General features: G+C 32.6%; 3 protein-coding genes across 3 annotated transcripts; all 3 read left to right on the top strand.

Moving 5' to 3' along the window:
- The first annotated feature begins 1,505 nt into the window (after positions 1-1,505).
- LOC122597439 (pentatricopeptide repeat-containing protein At1g10910, chloroplastic) lies at positions 1,506-8,042 on the top strand. Its single transcript, XM_043770032.1, has 11 exons — positions 1,506-1,753; positions 1,912-1,996; positions 2,775-3,038; positions 3,336-3,638; positions 4,129-4,233; positions 4,469-4,568; positions 5,063-5,382; positions 6,056-6,232; positions 6,307-6,435; positions 6,732-6,971; positions 7,408-8,042. Exons 1-10 carry the CDS (start codon positions 1,506-1,508, stop codon positions 6,960-6,962), a joined length of 1,962 nt encoding a protein of 653 aa, XP_043625967.1. The 3' UTR covers positions 6,963-6,971; positions 7,408-8,042.
- Positions 8,043-8,746: 704 nt separating this feature from the next.
- Positions 8,747-10,036, top strand: LOC122596555 (probable 3-hydroxyisobutyrate dehydrogenase-like 2, mitochondrial). The gene has a single exon (XM_043769160.1). It carries the CDS (start codon positions 8,956-8,958, stop codon positions 9,883-9,885), a length of 930 nt encoding a protein of 309 aa, XP_043625095.1. The 5' UTR covers positions 8,747-8,955; the 3' UTR covers positions 9,886-10,036.
- A 1,161-nt stretch (positions 10,037-11,197) lies between these two features.
- Positions 11,198-13,369, top strand: LOC122597995 (cocosin 1-like). Its single transcript, XM_043770599.1, has 3 exons — positions 11,198-11,487; positions 12,218-12,938; positions 13,067-13,369. The coding sequence occupies exons 1-3, from the start codon at positions 11,289-11,291 to the stop codon at positions 13,218-13,220; spliced, it is 1,074 nt and encodes a 357-aa protein (XP_043626534.1). The 5' UTR covers positions 11,198-11,288; the 3' UTR covers positions 13,221-13,369.
- Positions 13,370-22,293: the final 8,924 nt, after the last annotated feature.

Below are 22,293 nucleotides of genomic sequence, written 5' to 3'. Positions count from 1 at the left end.
CCTGATCCCCTATACACTCCTTTCTTCAAATATTATAAATACGTTTATAATTCAATACAATTTTTTATTTTATTGTTTATTTTGTTTTAACCTACATACATTTAATTGAAATCATGTTCAAAAGAATACATCATGTTTTTTTTAATAAAAAACCTATTATATATTTCAAAAAAAAAAAGTTTAAAAACAAATTAAAACAATGAAGGAAAAAAAATCTCAAATTTAAATGATTTTTTTATGCCCATAAACAAGATAAAACAAAAGATGAGTGGTATGTAATGTTGTTTCCAGCAATAATAAAAAAGAAAGACACATCGTTAAATTTCTGACCTTTCAGTTAATAATTATGAAGGAACACTGGTCAAACTTTTGACCTTTCAATCTTTATCTTTATATATATTAAAATGCAACTGACCTAACCTCAATTGACCAATCACAATTCTCAAAATTTTAAAATTTATTAAATCGACACATGTCTAAATTAATTTTACACCTTTTGATTTTCCTCCATAAATTTACACTTTCAACCCAATTTAAAAATAATTAATACTCTATTGCATAATGTATATCTAATAACAAAATATAGCTAAATGTTAGGGGCATTACATATTTATATCAATATTTTTATTTATATTATTAATTGTAATCAATTTAGTTATAATATTGTTGTTATTAGTAATTGTAATCAGACTATAATTAAGATAATCATTAGTAATCAAAATCAAATTATATCTAGGATATAGATTTTTCTTATATAAACCAAAATCTACTAATAAAATCAACACAGACAAAATTATTGAAAACCCCACGGATCTTGATATGATTTATCATTCAGGATTTACATTTAAATATATCAATTCTTTTTAAGTATATTTTTACATTCAATGTATAAGTATTTTTTTCCATATATTTATATTAATAATGTTTTTAAACCCGTGTATATAACACGGGTCTAAAATCCATATAAGCTGACATTTGTAAATTTTTTATTGGTCGAATACATACAATATACAGAATTTAAAAGTTCATTACATACAACGAATGAGATTGAAGTTCAATACACATTATAACAATTCGTGTATTTACATTCTAAAATACTAATTACATAAAAATAATGAAAATGTCATCCCATGCAAAGGTTGGAGGGCCTTTTATACCATTTAGGTAGAAACCGGAAGCAGCCTCTTTACTTAGATAGAGATAAGGTCTACCTACATCTTAATCTCCCCCATAAACCGTTGAGGTATTGGGGCTCAAAACCCGCAGAAAGCGGCACTGAGCAATTTCTTTCTTTCTTTCTTATCCTTTTAAAGTAATTGAAACATCAGGGATCAACCTGACTCAAATCTATACTCCAGGGGCTCTTCTTCTTCCATCTTTTTGGCTAAACCCATCCAAAACCTTTCCCCCAAATTTCGTAATATCCTCCTCACCCAGTCATTCCCACCACCAAAATCTTTACTACTTCCATTTTAAATTTAAATCAACAAAAAAGAGCTAAAAAAATGGAAACTTGCCACTTTCTTGGCCACCCTTTTCAGTCAGTTATATACCCAAAACTTCAATTTTCAGCTAAGCCCATAAAAAATTCCCAATCTTTACCTGCAAATTCTGTTACTAAAACCATTAAAACTCAATCTCAAGGTTCAGTTTTATATAATAATAATAAAAATACCTTTTCAAAATCCAATAATAGACAGACAGCTATTGTTGATATTCTACAATCCAATGATTTGCATTTGGCTCTTTCAAGGTAATTTTTTTATACAATATTTATATTTTATATTTAGAGGTGAATTTAGTATTGGTTGGTTAGAAAGATGATACCCATGTGTTGAATTGTTATTTCAGCTGATAAAAATTTCTTTGCTTGAAAAAAAATAAATTTTGGAATTTGGAAATGTGTAATAGGTCAGGAAGTGTGTTGAAAGTGCAAGACTTGAATTTTGTTATGCGGGAATTCGGTAAGAGAAATCTGTTGAAGGAGCTTTCTCAGGTTATATTTTATTGCACACTGCAAGCTTTATGAATTTATGGTTTTGTTTGTTTTTATGGGGTCACTTATTATATACGTGTATTTGTTCGATTTAGGCGTTTATCTACATGTAGTTTTAACTAGTGTGAAGGATTACAAATGTATGTTATTAATATAATTTAACACATTTTAGTATAGTTGTATTAGTTTCATTGCTTCAAGAAGTTATAATTTATAAAATGAGTCCAAATATCAAAGGTATCTAATTTAGACGGAAACTGAGAGGGATACCTGTTTAGGTTACTTGGGGAAAGAATGAAAGATGAGCCTCTGACTATGATGTACACGGCCTAATGGGTATTCCCCTACCCGTTTTGTATACTTTTTCCCTAGATATTCCAAGATGTTTACCCAGTGAGATTTGGAGTTTGGACCCACATCTCTTCCAAGACCTTGAGAGTTGAGGGTGCCTTACCACTAGGCCACCTTGGAGATGGTTCTTTATAGGATCAAAGAGATTCTTTTTACTATCACATGTTGTAAATACGTAGTTTGGTGATTTTTGCTTTGATTTTTTACGAGCTTACTTGTTGATGAATGTTGTTTCTGTTAGATAATCCAAACTTTTCAACCTTTATTTAAACTTTTTTTTTTGGTATGTTTATTGTGAACTTTAGCATATCATCTCAAGTTTAAATCATGATGTGATGACTCCTATCTTTTTACGTATATAACAGGAAGAGTTTTCACGCAAGTTCTGTTTATTTATATGCTAATTAGTTTCTTAAATCTACTGCAGGTTTTTGAGTGGATGCAGCAAAACGAGATACTTAACTTTGCTTCTTATAGTAGTTACATCAAGCTTATGGGAAAGAGCCTCAATCCTAACAAGGCACTGGAAATATACAATGGCATAGAAGATACGTTAACCAGGGTTAACCCATCTGTTTGTAATTCCGTTCTTGGCTGCTTAACTAAAAGTGGCAAACTTGAGAAAAGTCTTGAACTTTTTCGTCTCATGAAACAAGATGGTCTAATACCAGATGTGGTTACTTATAGCACGGTATGACTATAATCCCTAACTCCTAAAATATGCTTTCATAAATTGGTGCAGTCTCTATTGCCGCTTCAAATTTACTTATGCAACTAGAGTATAAATGGAACGGGTTGGAAGTCGCTCAAAGTGTATATTGAATCCGCAAGATCCCCTAAATTATTATATTAGATATTTAGAGAAATATTATAATTTTGTATCACCTTAAAATGGTAGAAAGTTATGCGTCCATTACGAGGAAATTTTAATTTTGCCAGGTCTAGCTTCAAATAATGGGGAGAAAATATCTCATTTATCTGTCTGTAGTTACTTGCAGGTTGTGCCAAAGTCCAAAATGGTTATACAAAAGCAATAGAGTTGGTCAAGGAGCTCAAAGACAAGGGGTTGCAGATGGATAGTGTTATTTATGGAACAATTATATCTGTTTGTGCTTCACGTAATCAATCCAAAGAAGCAGAGAGTTATTTTAACCAAATGAAGACTGAGGGCCATGTTCCGAATGTCTTTCACTACAGTTCTCTGCTTAATGCTTATTCAATAGATGGAAACTACGAGAAGGCTGAGGAGATATTTAGAGACATGAAAGCAGCAGGGTTAGTTCCAAACAAGGTTTGTTTCGTATGCTTCATTGCCTTCAAAGTTCACAGTACTTTTGTAAAACTTCTCCAGTGTTAAGATGTGCATATATAATTTGGGCATGTAATTATTAGATAATTAAAATCAGATGGTCAGCTGTTATAGAATGCATGATAGAAGATAGTTTTTCAATGTGCTTTTGCTGGTTGATGCTGTAATGATCAATGAGACTTAAAAGATAACATGACCAATTAGGATGCTTTTGTGAGATAGGGTGAGTTTTGCGAAGTAGGATTAAATGTCTATGTTAGGTTAAAGAATATTTATATCTATATATTTAGTTTACCTGTAGAGAATCACTTAGATACTCATGTTATATATGAACTAATCAGAATATAGCTATTCATGAGAACATTATAAACTGATTAGGCAACTTCAAGTCATATTGACCACATTATTAAATCCGTAGAGAAAATTAGGCACTTCCTTTGTTGAAATGCTTGTTAACAACCTACTGTTGCAGGTAGTTTTGACAACTTTATTGAAGGTTTATGTTCGAGGAGGTTTGTTTGAAAAATCAAGAGAGTTATTAACTGAACTAGAAGTCCTTGGCTATGCCAAAGAAGAGGTAATAGTTATCTTCTAGATCTCTGTAACACTTCTGTTTCATGAGACTCGTGTGTGGTTAACTATTTAAAGCACGGAAACATGTTTGTAAAGATTGTCTGAATTTCAACTATAGTTATCCATATTCATATACTTGCCAGTTGGCATACTATCATTTGCATACTGTCATGTGAGTTTTTGGCTTGATTGTCATGTAAATTGTATATTCATGCTGTTTTATTGTGATTTCATTGTAGATGCCCTATTGTTTGCTAATGGATGCTCTATCAAAAGCCGGGAAAATAGATGAAGCGAAATTGGTGTTTAGTGAAATGAAGAGAAAAAGTGTGAAAACAGGCATGTACCCCTCACACTTCCTCGTTCGTATCTATTCTCAATGAAGTCCAGAATGAATTAATAAATACAAAACTGCGCTCTAATAAGTCTTCCTTGGTCTCATGAAAATATAAACATTGGACTTGACATATAGTTTTAAGTTAATCATCTCACGTTTTATGACACCCAGACATTCTGATTTCTTTCAACAAAAAAATTAATAATATTATGTGGGACCATATTTACACCATCGACTTATTCAGTTATCTGTAATGATGATCATGGGGAATTGGATAACCATAAATATGAGATTTTTTCATAATAGGAAGTGTTGCAGTTTCTATTGGATGTCATAAAAAGGAAAGTGTTACATTTTTCATGGGACAGCGGGAGTATTCGAGATGATTATATAATAATACTTTTACCCGCTTTGCTATAAAACTAATTTTCATTACACTTGACTTGAGTAGTTCTTGAAAGTTGAAACTAACATTTGGGTCCTGAAATACATCCAGATGGCTATTCCTACAGCATTATGATTTCAGCCTTCTGTAGACATGGGCTCCTTGATGATGCAAAGGAATTAGCATCAGAATTTGAAGCCACATATGAAAAGTATGATGTAGTTATATTGAACACAATGCTATGTGCCTACTGCAGAACCGGAGAAATGGAGAATGTGATGAATTTAATGAAGAAAATGGATGAATTGGCAATCAATCCTGACCGAAATACTTTTCATATACTGATAAAGTATTTTCTTAAGGAGAAGTTATATACGCTTGCCTTTAAGACTTTGCAAGATATGCACAACAGAGGCCAACAGCCAGATGAAGTATGTTTCATTTCTTTTTCCTCAATGCTTCTCTATTTCTAGAGGTAGGTTTGGCGACGGACCAAAATGTCGTTGTTGTGCAACCTGATAGACTTTACATTCAGATTATTAAACTTTTTATGAACAGTTACTGTGTTAAGTAAGCTTTGAAAACTAAACTAGTATGATACTAAAACAGATGTTTATATAGGCTACCAGGGAGAAGTCAAGCCTGTGGCTCTAATGTTCACAACCTAACTGGTATTTTCGTGGCCGTTGTGAGGTGCAAACCCGATGCCTCCCCCCAGGTCACCTTGGAGATTGTTATTGCCATCTTAAATATTTTATTTTACCAGTGTGTACCGTGAGTGATATAATATGACCCAAGTCAGGATTCATTAGTAAATGAGTCAAATTGGGCACTCTACTATTTTGTTTATTTACATTCCGCACAATTTCTTAGGTACCATGTCCAAAACAATGTTTTAATATTTGCTAAATATCTAAAATACCTCTCTATTATGGAAAATAGGAAGAATCTTAAGGAAACCAAATGCTACCTTGAAAAGAGTAGGTAACATTATATTGTAGTTTTTCTCAAGAAGAAATTTATTGCAATACTAAGGAAACCAAATTTTACCATGAAAATGTGGTTACCTTTTGATAATCATCGTTTATAATTGTCCTTTTGCAGGAACTTTGTTCTAACTTAATGTTTCATCTTGGTAAAACCGGTGCCTATTCAGAAGCATATACTGTGTATAATATGATGAGATATAGCAAGAAACCACCGTGCAAGGATCTTCATGAGAAAGTTTTATATATTCTCATAGCTGGGCGGCTTTATAAAGATGCATATGTTGTGTTCAAGGTGTTGTATTCTAGTTTTCATTATGCATGTTGTAGGTATCGCTTATTAATTTATAATTCATTGTTAACTTTCAGGACAATGCGAGGTTGATCTCTCGGCCTGCTATGAAGAGGTTTTCTAGTTCATTTATGAGATTTGGTAATATAAATTTGATAAATGATGTCATGAAGGCTATTCACACCTCGGGATACAAAATTGGTGAGGTAATTAAAGCACATTATGTCTTTAGTTAGGGGAAAATTGCACATAAAATGAAGATAGTCAAGATAGGATCAGTTGGTTAGTTATTTTAAGGAACTATACTTTCAAAACAAATGTTTAAGGGAACATATAGTCAAGATAGGATCAGTTGGTTAGTTATTTCAAGGAGAACCTATACTTTCAAAACAAATGTTTAAGGGAACATATTATAAGGTAGTAATGAAATAAGGATCCAGTTACATGGTAGGAAAACTCTTTTTTTCATGAGCTGAATGTACTTGTTGTAATTTAATGTCAGGGCTTGTTTTCTATGGCGGTAACCCGATACATAGATCAACCAGAAAAGAAAGATTTGTTACTTCAATTGCTGGAATGGATGACTGGTCAAGGCTATGCTGTTGATCCATCAACAAGAAATTTACTACTCAAGAACTCAGATTTGTTTGGACGCCAGCAGACAGCTGAGATTTTGTCTAAACAACAGGTGATGTCAAGAGCAACAAAAGCACGTGAGACAAGCAAAAGATGAAGACATTTGGTAATCCCTTTTTCTCTTTACCACCATTTAGAGATGGCAGTATCAATGCATTTACTTTTGGATGGGTCTAATCTCTAATGGGTAAATTTAAGGCATAGCTCAAAAGGAAATTAACATAATGGTGTGAATCTGGTAAAAATCACCTCTAATGTATATTTAACTGCATATTGCATTAAAAATTTGTAAACCATTATATTCAAAAAGACTTATTATATAATATTGACATAATATGACATCTGTACTTTCACACCATTTTATTAAATTTTGCGAAGTGTTGGACTAAAGTGTTTTGGGTCAGCCTAAAGAAGACTTGTTTTGATTTGTTATACTACCCACCTGACACACCCACTAATCCACCTCTACCATTATAGTTGTACCTTATTTAATACGCGATATGGACATCTTGTTTGCTTTCAGATAGGCTGTTTCATTTCAGGATCAACGTTCATCATCCAGTAGATATGATATACAAGGCAGCATAGCTGTGAAATTTGTGAACGTTCACGTGCGAATCAACGGTGCATCTTGAGCCGTCACTATAGTTTTTTAGCAAATCCTGTTACAAAGGAAAACAAGATTTTCATTGTTTCTTGTTACCTTTCATGAAGGTGCAGCTAATGTTGTATAGGAGTCATGATGCACGTTTGTTTATGGTTTAGACCATCAGAGTTTCTACCAAAGCATGCTAGAGGTGAAACATAAAACAAACACAAACATATGGTAGATTTTGAGAATAGCCCTTGACGTGTGTACTTCACTTGGAAGCCAATTAGGGAAAAGCTGTATTTGCCTGGTGTAATCAGGAAAGGAAATATCTGAACTGAAGGAAATGTAACTTTGTGATTGTACAGGACTACAGGCAAAGTTAAATGTGTTGTAGGGGATTACAAACATTGAGAGGATTTAATTTGCGAATTCTAAAACCCAAAGGGTATACAAGTTTATCAGAGGATATGCAATCTAGTATTACTGGACATGAAACGTTGGATTTTTTATTTTATGAACAGCAGAGCTATTTGTATCTATTACCTATTAAGTATTTGTGCATGAAAATAGAATGAACTTTTTACATTTTGTTATTGTATGTATTTAACTTTTAATATTCCTATTGTATGTAAGCTTATATCTTTATGTTATGTTAACTTGATAGGATGACATGACAGCTTATATGGTTGCTATTTGAGAAAAAAAAAAATTTTACAAGAGACCTTTTAATAGAATTCGATTCCAGATCATCTGTCAAAGAAAAAATGAACAAACGCATATTGTAAATTTTTCTATTTCTTCCGGATGAAGGAGGTAGCATTAAGTATGACAGAGAGTTTGATACGTGGATCTCAAATATTTGAATGAAAATATTACGAGTAATAAATAGGCTAATAAACACATCTTGGAAAATGATCATCTTTTGTAACCATCAATCATAAAATTAGAATATTTATTAAAAAAAAACAAAACAAAACAAGATCCTCAATCTAGGTAAGGCTAAAAGGAGTGGGGCAATTTTGAGGGTGGAAATATCCGTCATGTGGTACCATGTAAGCAAGAATGTTTTATTAAGAAAATGGGAGAGTTGATGTTTTATTAAGAAAATGTAAGCAAGAATGTTTTATTAAGAAAATGGGAGAGTTGATGTTTTATTAAGAAAATGGGAGAGTGAGACAACTTTCGAAGGTAGAGAACTTTGAACATGAGACATTTATAAATTGGTTGGGGTGATATTAAAGTCATGGTATAAAGTGCAAGAGAAGGGAGAGTGTTGGGATAAAAATATTCCGCCACTTTTGGTTATGGGGCTTAATCGGCTAAAAGGGGTGGTGTAGGTGGCTAGATTTGGGCGACAGCCGACAAGGTTGGTAAATGGTAATTAACGACAAGAACAAGAACCAACTGTACCAAAACACTTTGATCCACCAAACAAAATAAGATTCGCTAAATTCATTTCTATCTCCAGAAAACTCATCCCACCTAACCACCAAGTAAGATGACCAACACACCATACCCAACACCCGTAACCCCATCACAAACCCGAATCGGATGGATAGGCACAGGCGTAATGGGTGCAGCAATGGCTTCCCATATACTTTCAGCCGGCTACACCCTTTCCATATACGCCAGAACTCCTTCCAAAACACAATTTTTACAATCACTAGGCGCCCACCTCGTTGACTCTCCATCACAACTTGCCAAAACAAGTGACATCATTTTCACAATGTTAGGACACCCATCAGATGTCCAGGAAATCGTCGTTTCTAACCCGGATTCTATTTTATCGTCTATAAACCCAGGGAGTGTCATTATAGATCACACTAGCAGTCACCCAAATCTAGCTAAAGAAATATACAATGCTGCACGTGATAAAAATTGTTATGCAGTTGATGCCCCTGTTTCTGGTGGTGATATTGGTGCTAGAGATGGAAAACTAGCTATATTAGCTGGAGGCGATGAAAACGTCGTAGAATGGCTACACCCTTTGTTTAGTTTAATGGGAAAAGCGACTTATATGGGGTCTGCAGGGTGTGGGCAGAGTTGTAAAATTGCGAATCAGATTACGGTCGGTGGAAGTTTGTTGGGATTAAGTGAAGGATTGGTTTTTGCTGAGGCTGCAGGGCTGGATAAGCGAAAATGGTTGGAAGCGGTTAAAAGTGGAGCTGCGGGTTCTTTGGTTATGGAATTGTTTGGAGAAAGGATGATTGAGAGGGATTTTAGACCTGGTGGGTTTGCCGAGTATATGGTTAAGGATTTGGGAATGGGTTTGGATGTGGTGGAAGACGATGGTGATGATAGTGCATCGGTTTTGCCTGGAGCTGCATTGTGTAAGCAGTTGTTTTCGGGTATGGTTGCGAATGGTGATGGTAAGTTTGGGACTCAAGGGCTTATTACTGTTGTTGAAAGGATTAATGGCAAAAAATAGTGTATGTAGCCTTTTTCACTCTTTTATTAAGGTATTTATTTGAAGTATGTTAATATTAAGTAATAACTTTTAATATCAGTATATATGCAAAGTTGTGTATTGTAAAATATGTTACAAATAATAAAAGAAAATAAGAATTTGAGTTTTGTTCTGAGACTGCTTCAGGTGGCTGCTTTTATTAAGAAGTCTGGAAATTTTGCTCTGTTCTTTGTCCAGTGGTAACTTAGGCTATCTACAATGCTATTAGGCGTCCTTGAGCTGTCATATCATATCCTTACAAATCCTTAAAATCCTTACACATCTTTAAAATTCTTTAGTTTTACCTCTAACCATACAAACATCCTTACATATCCTTACATCTATATGCAAAAAAAATAGTATTGGAGATAGCCTAAGAGCATGCCCTAAGGTAAGGACATAAAAATCTTTAGTTTTGGACAAGCTTCAATGGCAAAGGATATACATGGACAACTAAGGCCACCGCACCCAGACAGCCCCATTGGAGATCGTCTTAAGCTTTGCATAAAGAAAAATATATATATGGTACATGTATCATGTATGCACTCCCAATAGATTAGCACAAACCTTATTTAGCCGAACATGTGGTCCTCAGATGAAGAATCATTGAGAAAAAAATGGAAAAGAAAGTCTTCTTTACACAAATTTTATGTTCATATTTGGTTGGTTTTTCCAATTTCTAGCCAAAATTATTAGACATGTGATAATAACATATAACTTACATTTCTTGAACCAGACACAACATTAAAGTTTGAAAAATTGAAGTTAGGTTTCGAAATTAAATAGACGGTCATATATAGGACGATCATACGGAGTATTTATTTGGGTAACATGGGAGTACTAATCCGAAGATACATACATCATGTGGACTCCGTATTATATTTGCATGTTCAACTAGTCTTAATACCCGTGTAGTGTATAATGCACGATTTGATTTGATTTATTTTATAAATTAAATTAAAAGGTAGTAATGTGTTTTGTTAAGAAAATATATAAAATTAACATAATACATCAAATATAATAAATGTAATAGATAAAAATAATGTTTCTTGAAAAAGTTCATAGATGATATATAATGTTTTATAGATGTACATCAACAAAACTTTTGATAAATAGAAGATACATTGTACTGTGTGTAAGGTGTAAAGACTAGTTAAGTTTTAGCCAAAAAGGAGGTAACGTAATAAAAAAGGAATTGCGAACAATAGCTTTCAGAAACTTAATTTGAATGAAAAGAAAAAGTACTGCTACTAACCCGTAATAACTAACTCTATTGTATATATAAATATATACGTTTGTAGTGAGATTCATATATACATATTATCACTACTTGGATATATATGCTGTAATTAAACTTGAGATTTTGGAGTTCAAAATACAAATATATGGCAATGAAGATTGAGGCAATGAAGGCTGATATGAAGGTGTTTGATGGTGAAGGGGGAGGGTACTATGCATGGTCACCTTCTGAATTGCCATTTTTGTCAAAATTTCAGCTTGGTGGTGGCAAACTTGTCCTTCACCCACTTGGATTTGCGTTTCCTCACTTTTCTGATTCCTCCAAACTTGGTTACATTCTTGAAGGTACGTACATAACTGCACCATCTTCATCAAAATCGTCTTCTAAGTAACGTATCTTTTTGTGATTGATCGGTGCCATGGTCCCAATTACTTTCAGATGGACCATAGCACATGATGTCTATTATGGGTGCAGTTAGGTCAAGTTGACTCATTATTTAGCAGACTTTATCAAGCCTTGAGTATTAAAAATCCATATGCATATAAAGCTTGTTAGCTTTATCAAACTTATGTTATTTCAGAATATAATATTTTGTGTATACTTTTTTTTTTTTAAAAGCCAAGACTATTATTTTAAAAATTATCTGAAACATATTGAATAATGGGTAATGGGTAATGGGTGATGGGCCAAAGGCCCTTTAGTTTGTCTAAAAATATGGTAGGTTCCTTCTATGTTTAGAGATAATCGGGTGGGCCAGTAGTCCGTTAGCGATCCTGCCAATTTGCAGTTCAATAAATATATAGTGATGATAATCCAATGTGCACTTAAACTAAGTACTGTAGTATAAATCAAAGGGTTTATTCTATTTCAAAAGTAGTCCCACAGAGCTTGAAATTAAAAAATAAAGCCTCAATGAGTTCAAGCTTCAACTTCGAGCTAAAAGTTGTTATTTGTAATGTTGACTCAAGCTCGACTAATTGAGCTTGGTGGTGTTTCAAGTGAAATTGTCTATGGTGGCTAAGTAGTCAAATTGTCAGTAGAAGGTTTGGACCTGTAATCTTTATGTAAATACAGGTAATTGCACGATTGGATTGGTCGCACCAGGTAGTTCGGAAGAAACTGTGGTGGTGATCAAGAAAGGAGATGTACTTCCACTGCAAAGAGGGACGGTGTCATGGTGGTTCAACAATGGTGACACCGATACAACCGTACTATTCCTTGGTGAAACAACCAGAGCACAAGTCCCCGGTGAAGTCTCCTACTTTTTCATGACTGGAATGCAAGGCATTCTTCGCGGATTCCAATCTGACTCTGTTAAGAAAATCTTTGATCTAGACCATAAGGAAGTTGAAGATATTTTAACTAGTCAACAAGGTGTAGTGATTGTTAAACTCAGGAAAGGAATTCAGTTTCCAAACCCAAGTCCACCCACTGGAAAAGTGTATGCTCCCATTGGCACTCCAGAAGCTGATGTGGTTGTCAAGGGTGGCGGCATCATCAATTCCTTGACGGAAATGGACTTTCCGGTGCTTGTTGGAATGGGTATAAGTGCAAGATTTTTGAGGCTGGAAGGTAAGGCTATGTTGTCACCAAGCTATGTGGTGGACGGGTCGGTTCAGGCTATATATGTTGCAAAAGGTGGTGGTCAGATCCGAGTTGTGGCAAACGAAGGAAAGCCTAGTTTTGATGGTGATGTGGTAGAAGGTGAATTGTTGATTGTTCCTCAATTCTTTGTTGTTTCTATGACTGCAGATGAGGGTGGAATGGAGATTTTTTCTGCCATAACTTCTTCAAAGTGAGCCATTGTTTTCATTAACACACTAGTAAAGTTTACCGTATTATTCTTTTGCATATATGAGTGCATATTTACATAACTTTGCAATACACATGAGAATTTGTTACATTCTAAGGTTTTTGACCCAGGCCTATTTTCGAGCAACTGGCTGGAAACTTGTCGGTTTGGAAGGCATTGTCACCCGCTGTTCTACAATCTGCTTTAAACATTAGTCCTGAGTTAGAAGAGCTTTTTAAGTCGAAGAACGCCAGGAGTTTGACCATTATTCCTCCAAGATGCTAAGATATATAGTTGATGTATCTATAACGATCAAGAAATAAAAGCCAATTAATGGATTTTAATCCAATTGGTTTGATCGACTTTGAGTTTGCGACTCCCATTACCTCTATGTTTATGTATTTGTCATCAATCATATTTTATCCTTTAATATAGTTATATACTCCATTTTCAATGATGTTCAATTTCAGATAATAACATTGAAACAGTCACTGTATATTTGCAAAAATGAAAGATCGTCGTTGATATCTGGTGGGATATATCTGCGACTCGCAATTCCAATTGACATCAATTATATCTCGTCCCATCTCTCGTTAACTCTGTTGAGTGGAAGAAAGATAAAATACCAAATCTTTATTTGGTATAGCTATCAAATCTTTAATCAGACAACTTAAATAGATACCAATATATTATAAACAAATTAATCAATTTTTTTATTTGTTTTTAAATAGATAATTGATACAGTATTAAATTTTTTATATGTTTGTCAACTAAATAAGCCTATTAATCTATTCTAACCAAAAACATCATACAAATATCAATCAGTCAACTCAATTTCTTCTTCTTGTTCCTATAAATATTTATATGTTTATTGAGAGGCAATCATACTTGGATTCGATATCTTTATTGTTTTTGCGGTATGTTCTTTTTTGCATTAGTTGTATATATTTTTTTATTCCACACAAGTTTTGCTTGATAAAATGAATAACGATCTAAATAGCTCTTAAAATCCAATTCCGAAAAATTAATTGGTTGAATATATTAAAAATATAATCAATGTAGACTGACTTTAGGTTATATATAATAAGTTTTTGAAGAACTTCAACGTCTTCAATTTTGTAGTTATGTTAATTTTATACGTACCGGTTAAATATAAGATTTAAATCCGGAGAGATACACCAATGTATGAGGCCTATGTAAAACACAATTTTTTTATTTTTATTATTTTTTGATGATATAGTGAGTTTCGATTAGAGATAATTTTAACCAGATATTTTATAGACCTCAAACCCCTCCTCATGGAAAATACCTTGGAGATGAGAACTCAAAAGCTCGAATCCGACACCTTAGGTTAACTCACCTCCGGGACCCATATAGTGGATTTAGAAAATACCTTTAACCACTGGAGTTTAAGCTGGTGGTTTACTGCACAAATTTGTAGGTCTCATATTTCTTAAGATTATAAAAATCTAGTATATGCTATAAGGCAGTTGAACTAATGACTTATTAATTAATCAAATCGTTTAATTTCATCAAATTGATTCTTGCTTATGTCATCATTTAGATTAATTACAAATTAAAAATCCTAATAATCATTATCCAATTATATTACTATATCGGTATTTATATTAATTTGTAAAAAAAGTCTCATTAATTTACACTTTTTTGTTTTCATCAATAATTTACACTTTTTAGCCATGAATACTTAAGTTATATATATTTTTAGCCATCAACTTGAGAGAATTTTTTTAAATTTGTAATTAAAAAAATATTTAAAAAATTTCAACATATGAAATATTATCTATAAAAATTTATTTCAAATCTAATTGACTTAATAACAAATACTATATTAGATTTTTATAAATTATAAATACTAATATTTAGTTTATTACTAGATTTTAGACCCGTGTCTAACCTTGGACACGGGATTTACGATATTAACAATATTAGATCTTCATACATTTAAGTCATAAAAGCTTACAATTTTAAAAAAACACGGTTTTAAGTGTTATATTTTGCAAGTTGTAGTACAATAATCATAGGTTCCTCATTGTCATTATTAGCCTAGACATATTGATGGAATTGTTTGTCGTAGTCATTCCACAAGACACATGCTATATATAATAATTTCTCCATTATAATATATTTTGAAACAGATATACTCATAATGTGATATTATTATGAACAAAATTAAGAATTAAAATATAAATATATGTGTTTAATCATGATGCACCCTCACAACACGCATATGTTTATTTTCAATCACTTGTTCTATGATAATATGATAACAATTAGGATTGTTTTTATATTCTTTGATAACAATTAGGACTCTTCTAATATTTGTTAATAAGTCATTAGGTTTTCAAATAATTTTTTGTACAAAATATTTCATATGTTAAATTTTTTTTATTTAATTAAATGATTGTAAATTTTAAAAAATTCTCTCAAGTTGATGGCTAAAAATAAATATAAATTGAGTATTCAGGGCTAAAAAGTGTAAATTATTGATGGAAAACAAAAAAAATGTAAATTAATGAGACTTTTTCTACAAAATAATATAAATATTGATATAATAATATATTTGGATAATGATTATTAGGATTTTTAATTTGTAGTTTATCTAAATGATGACATCATCAAAAGTCAATTTGATGAAATCAAACAATATGATTGGTTAATTAGTCATTAGTTCAACTGTCTTATAGTATATATTAAGATTTAATATAAACACAATTTAAACTCTATATACATATCCCAAAGTAATAACAGATGACAATATACAACATCATTATCCTAAACACAATAGAAATCACAGAACATGAGACGATCAAAAAACAAAACACGATTTACAACAGATGGTTACTTGAATACCAAATCTAAATCAATATGAACTCCATTTAAGATTCATTTTATCTCTCAATAAAAAAGATACATCATTTTCTCATTTTTTATATATTAGTTTTGCGTATTAATGTTTAAAGTTACAATTACCACTCAAATCAAGAATTTTAATTGTTACCAAAGAATATAAAAACAATCATAATTGTTATCTAATTATCATAAAACATGTGATTGAAAATAACATATGCGTGTTATGGGCCTGCATCATAATCAAATACATATACTTGAATGTCAAGTACATGATCACAATTATGTTTATATATTAATTTTTAATTATCTTTCATAATAATATTACATTATGAGCACAATTGGTTTCAAAATATTATATAATAGATAAATTATTATAGCATGTTTCTTGTGGAATGACTACGGCAAACAATTGTATCATTATGTCTCAGCCAATAATGACATTGACGAACTTATATCCATGTAAGAAAAAAAAAACATGTCATCTAACTATTTAAAAAAGAAAAAAGAAAAACCTTGCTTGTTTATCCAATTTTCATCACATCACATGAAAGACATTTTGTTCATAAGCTTTGAGTTACTATCTATTATCTAACTCATTTCATCTAAGACATTTTTGCATAGGTACTCATATTACATATTTACATATATTTGATGTGATTAATTGAGTATGTAAAGTTCACCTAACTCGACTCTTTACTCTTCATCCTTTTGTTGATGCTCAATGGTGATGACTGTGCAAACTTATTTAAACTTTCCACAATATGTGGTTGCTACACGAACCGCCTGTATACATATACTCATTGCCACTGACCCCTCATGGATTTGTGCTTGGTTTATTCTCTATAAAGTAGTCTTTTATAAAAAAAAAAAAATAAACACATTCTTTCTTGCACACTCTATCAAAATATAGTCCTTCACAGTTCACACCATCAATGCTTATGCCAGCTACAACCAACGCTTAATCCACAATATCTACGCAATTTTTAACAACTTCGTTGTTAGTTGATTCAGATCTCTAATGAGCGAGATCTGTTAACTTAATTTCAAATAAGTTTTAAATTAATTTACAAGGTAAACTATTCTACTACTCTCACTCACGGGTAGTGGACCCGATCGTTCATAGTATAGCAAATAAGTACGACCAGATTGTTCTCAGGGACTATGTCTAAGAATGCAGTCAGGTGTAATTCTAAGATTGTTAGGGGTTTGTCACGATTTAAATAACTAAAACTAAAAAAAAAGTAATCTAGCAAAAGTTTTCAACCGCTTGGTCTAGCGATCGAGGAAGCACGAAATGATCTTAAAATGAAAGACTATACTAATTAAAACATTGCATCTACTTGGAACAGTTAACATGCCACTTAGATCATCTATTGAATAACTAATAACTGTTGAACCACTAATCACAACCAAGCTTCCTGTTAAGTCCCTCAGTCTAATTGGTCAAGATCCATGTTAAGTCACCCAACCATTTAATTAAGATTCCTATTAAGTCGCCTAATTAAGATTATGAACCAAGTATGTTTTTATGACCTAACCTTAATTTATAGTTGAATGAGAAACCTGTTAAGTCACCTAGTAATTTTGGATTTTTGTTAAGTCACCAACCTATTTTAACTATAATTTCATATTCGTTCAAGTATTAAAACCTAAACAGCTATGGGTCGACGGTTAAGCATAAAAACAGTTCAACAACTACAAGTAAACGGTATCACCGTACAAGCATGATCACATATCCAAGTAGATGCAAAGACTATCTAGCTACTCATGGCAAAACAAATAAACCTAACAATCATCAACATAAGAAGATCCATGGTAACAATTGTAAAGTAAACAAGTCTTGCGATAATGTAGCCTTAGTAATAATAATAATAATGAAAGTAAGAAGTAAAGATAATCAAACGATGATTGGTGTTGCTGATGGTCTGCAGCTTCGTCTCTTGCACACGATCACCACCACCCTTGTCGACTTCCTTCTCTTCTCGGACAACGAACTCACAAACACACCACCAAAATTAATATTAAATTGCATATTTATTGTTGTTATGATGATGATGTCGTGAAGGATTGATGTTTGATCTTCCGTGTGATATGGAGGTGTTAGGAGAGTTTAGATCCGGTGAAAATGCCCTAGAAACAGCCCTCAAGTCGTCTGGAAGAAGTATGGTGCGGATCTTAGGGTTTAGGATTGTATTTATAGGTTTTCGGAAAGAACCCTAGCTGAACAAACCTCACCAGCAGCGCTGGTATGCAAACAAGCGGCGCTGGAGACTTATACCAGCGGCTTTGGTCTTCGCCATCAACACGAAAGTTGTAGATCTTTCTCTCACCTTTCTGTGGCCAACTTATTTGCTAGAAACGGAGTCCGTACGAAGTTATGCCTAAAATACTAACACATAGTCGTATGCTTCATGTTGGCCTCTAATTCTTCATGTTTCGCTTGCTAGTCTTCGTCCAAATGTCTTGTGCCTTCGTGTTAAGTTGAGTTAAAGCGTTTATCTTCGCTTGCATGCCATATGAACCTATCATATCATTTCATCCAATTAAGTACCAGAAGTTCACCTTTACAAACTCATTTAACAATTAAAACACGACCAAAATATATGAGAAATAATCACGAAATTGACGCTCATCAATCTCTTCTAAACACCAGTTTTTCAATGCCATCAAATTTAACTTTTGCTGGTTTTGATGTTCCATTTTTGCAATCATCTTTTAACTTCCTTTCATCAATCTCATCCTTGTTTGGTTTTTTGCTAAATCTATTTTTGGATAACCAATTAGGTTTTGAAAATTTTTACCCATTGGTTCCCCACAAATAACGATAACTTTTGAATTATCACCACCAAAACATTCACCCCCCTAAACCAATCAACACAATTATTGAGGCTATTACGGCTCGGTTACAGTCAAAGACCATAGATCTTCCATCAAAATCTACAAGGTCCATTTATAAACCAATTCGAAAAGCAGTTGTTGGGGTCTTGCTCATCAGCTTCATGTTCTCAATGCTTGCTTTTGTCGCTGTTTTGTAGAATTTGTTCTCAATTTATGGTATCCATGGTCACCGAGACAACTACCACTACGCATCTTCAGCCTCTCGTAGTTGTTACTTTTCAGCCCTCTCAATATCTTCCCAATTAACTTGACTATGATTAAATGTTCAAACTGCACTATATTTAATGTAATCAAATTGATCACCAAATCTAAATACACTAAAATCAAGTAACCTTGAAATCAGAATTAGATTAAAACTTCGATCATATATGTAACAAGCTCAATCATCAAAATGATTTTAACTAATAATTTGTTCATGTATGCAACAAGCTCAATCATCAAAATGATATCACTAACAACACCACAACAATGTTGCAATCCATGTTATAGCCGCAATTCATGTTTCGAATAAACTACGTATTTGATTTAAAATCACGGCTTTCAATTAAATGCAACTGTCGTGATGTTGTTAGTTATAACATTCTGATGATTGAGCTTGTTACATACATGAACAAGTTATTAGTTATATCACTTTGATGATTGAGTTTGTACATACATGATCGTAAATCAATCTAATTGTTTTTGATTTTTAGGTTAATTGATTCTAATATATTTAGAACTGTGATCAATTCGATTTTATTAGATATAGTGCTGATTGAATAAGTAATCATAGTCAAATTATACAAGAAAGATGTTGAGAAAGCTGAAAAGTAGCACATACAAAAGGTTGTAAGATGCATATAGGTAGTTGTTTTAGTGACCATGGATACCATAAATCGAAAACACTTTTACAGCCAGCAGCAAGAGCTGACATTGAGAACATAATACTGATTAGCAAGACCACGACATCAGCAACTACTTTTCGATTTCTTTTAGATTTGGACCTTGTAGATTTGATGGAAGATCCATATTCTTTGATCATAAGGCAGCCGCAATAGCCTCAAAAATTGTGGTATTTGATTTTGGGGGTGGGGGGGGGGGGGAGTGGGACAATGAATGTTTTAGTGGTAGGTCATTGTGGTGAGGATTCAAAAGTTCTCATTATTGGTGGGAACCCTGGTGCAGGAGGGGACAACATCCTTCAAAGCCTAATTGGCTATCTTGAAAAAGATTTAGCAAATAATCAAACAAGGATGAGATTGATGAGAGAATGTGAAAAGACAATAGCTAACCTGGTAACATCAAAATTAGCAAAGGTTACATTAGATAGACTTAATAAAACTGGTGTTCAGAGGAGATTTGGAATCAATTAACAGAAAATTGTAAAAAACTGCGTGAGAACTGTGCATATGTTGGTGGAAGCTGGCATAAGCACCGATGGTGTGAATGATTATATCTTGATCGGTGCGCAATGAAGAATATTTTTATAAAAAAATGCTATGAAGGAGTACTTTAAAGGTAAGAAACCAAGCACAAAAGTCCATGGGGGGTTAGCGGCAATGGGTGCTTGTATAGAGGTCGTTGGCCGGGGATTACCGGGATGTTGGGCAGGAATAAAACTATTAATTTTTATCGTATCAAAAGGAACCTTATTAAAAACACTTACAAATTAATACACTACAAATGCATTAAAAAAACAAATGAAGATGAACGCTAGGTAAAAATAATGAAAAAAAAAAGAAAGGAAAAAGTTTCAAAACAAAAAGATCAATTAGAAAAGCGTAAATCCAGGTATGTAGCAACTTGTCGGTTAGGATTAGGATGATTAAAAAATAAAACTTTTGTTTGAAAATACAATCATGCATGCTCTTGTGCATCAACTAGCTTGTATGTTTCACTATCGCTGAGCGTGGCTCTAAAAGTTATACATAAAAAAATTATTGTAACATCATCTCTAATGTTATCTAGCTACATACTAGTTTATTTCTATTAATTTTTTTTTTGGTCATATATATAAACCCAAGTAACTAAATATTTTTTAGTGAAATGATACTGGAGGGATGGAATGGAATTTTCTAGAAAAAAGTTGTTGAGTGTGTGTGAATTTGTGAGAATGTCCTTTTAAAATGGAGAAGTAATAATCGTATTACAGGTTGTGATAAATCTACCGTACGAGTGTTTTAATAACTTGTATAGTGTGTTCAGAAAGTTATACTGTGTGATATATTTATCAAAATCTGTGATATGAATATCATTATCCTTTAAAATGAAGGGTGTGGGGTTTATATAGTTGGTTACTTGGTTAAGTTAGGTAGGTTCAATAAGCAAGGAAAATATGATTTGGTTGGATATTGTATGTTGAATATAAAAAATTTAAAATATTAAAAGCCAACAATTAAAACCACAAATTTCTAGACATTTTATAAACAAAATTATACAAATACATATAACATGTGATGTAAAACAATCAACAAAAGAAAAAAAGAAAGAGAATTAAAAAAGACTATGACTTAATCAACGTTGATATATATTTGTAAACTGAAAAAAAAAAAAACCCTCGTTGAATATGTTGTGTCAAATGAGTAATCATCGGTTACAACTTGTTTTTACAACATGGAATTTTATGTAATTTTTTAATTCAATTTGGTAAAATTCTTCTTTTTTTTTTTTTTAGGTATAGCATGGGCAATTTGGGTAGTTTGATCCAAAATCGAAACTCAAACTGATTCGTTTAATTTTTAAAAAACTAAAACCGTTAAAGTTAATCATTTTGATTTGTATGCTAAAAACAATAAAAAAAATTTAAATATATTAACATATTTAGTAATTGTAAGTAATTTATACTACTATATACATCATCAACCTGCTTCTCTTTTCTCAAATTACAACTTTGAACTACCCAAAATACTTATCATCTTTTGTTCATTAATTTAAAAATGTTCTCTTAGTATCCTATAATACCTTTAATGTAATAATACATAATATAGATAACTCAACCCTTAAAATAACTATACTACACATCAATTACTTTTAGGGTGGACGAAGTGGGTAGGGGAGAGAACCGGTACCGGTTGGCACACCGCGCCGACCCCCCGGTACCGGTGGGGTGGGGAGGGAAATGGGGAGGGTGGTGCCGGTTTTGCTGCCGATGTTGTGAACGTTACAAGTGACCGTTGGTTCTGTTTTTTCTTTTTTTTTTTTTTTTAAACAAGCTGCCATTTTCATACATATATACACATTTTTGTATGTAGATGTTGCAGGAGAAACAAGACAGACGCTCCACATGTCCATCAGTACACTATTAATATTAATTAATTAAATTCAACTTTACAATTTATACCCTAAAGTTTAAACTATTTATAATATTGGTTCAAAAGTCCTTTTTGTTTTTATTTTTGTTTTTTATACTTTATATTATTATTATTACTATTATTATTATTTAAAAATAGTTTTAGTTAATATTTAAAATAAAAATAAATAGAAATTAAATTAAATAGAAAAGGGTGGGGAGGGGAGGGGTGACGAGGTGCTCCTAGCAAAAGGGGAGGGGATGGGAGGAGAAGAAAAATCGGGGAAGGGAGGAGTGGGGAAGCTCTCCCCCCACCCTTAC

This window comes from Erigeron canadensis, chromosome 4 (assembly GCF_010389155.1).
Source record: "Erigeron canadensis isolate Cc75 chromosome 4, C_canadensis_v1, whole genome shotgun sequence".
NCBI classification, from domain to species: Eukaryota; Viridiplantae; Streptophyta; class Magnoliopsida; order Asterales; family Asteraceae; genus Erigeron; species Erigeron canadensis.
Note: the sequence above shows the minus strand (reverse complement) of the source record. Positions and strands in the feature narration are given on the sequence as shown.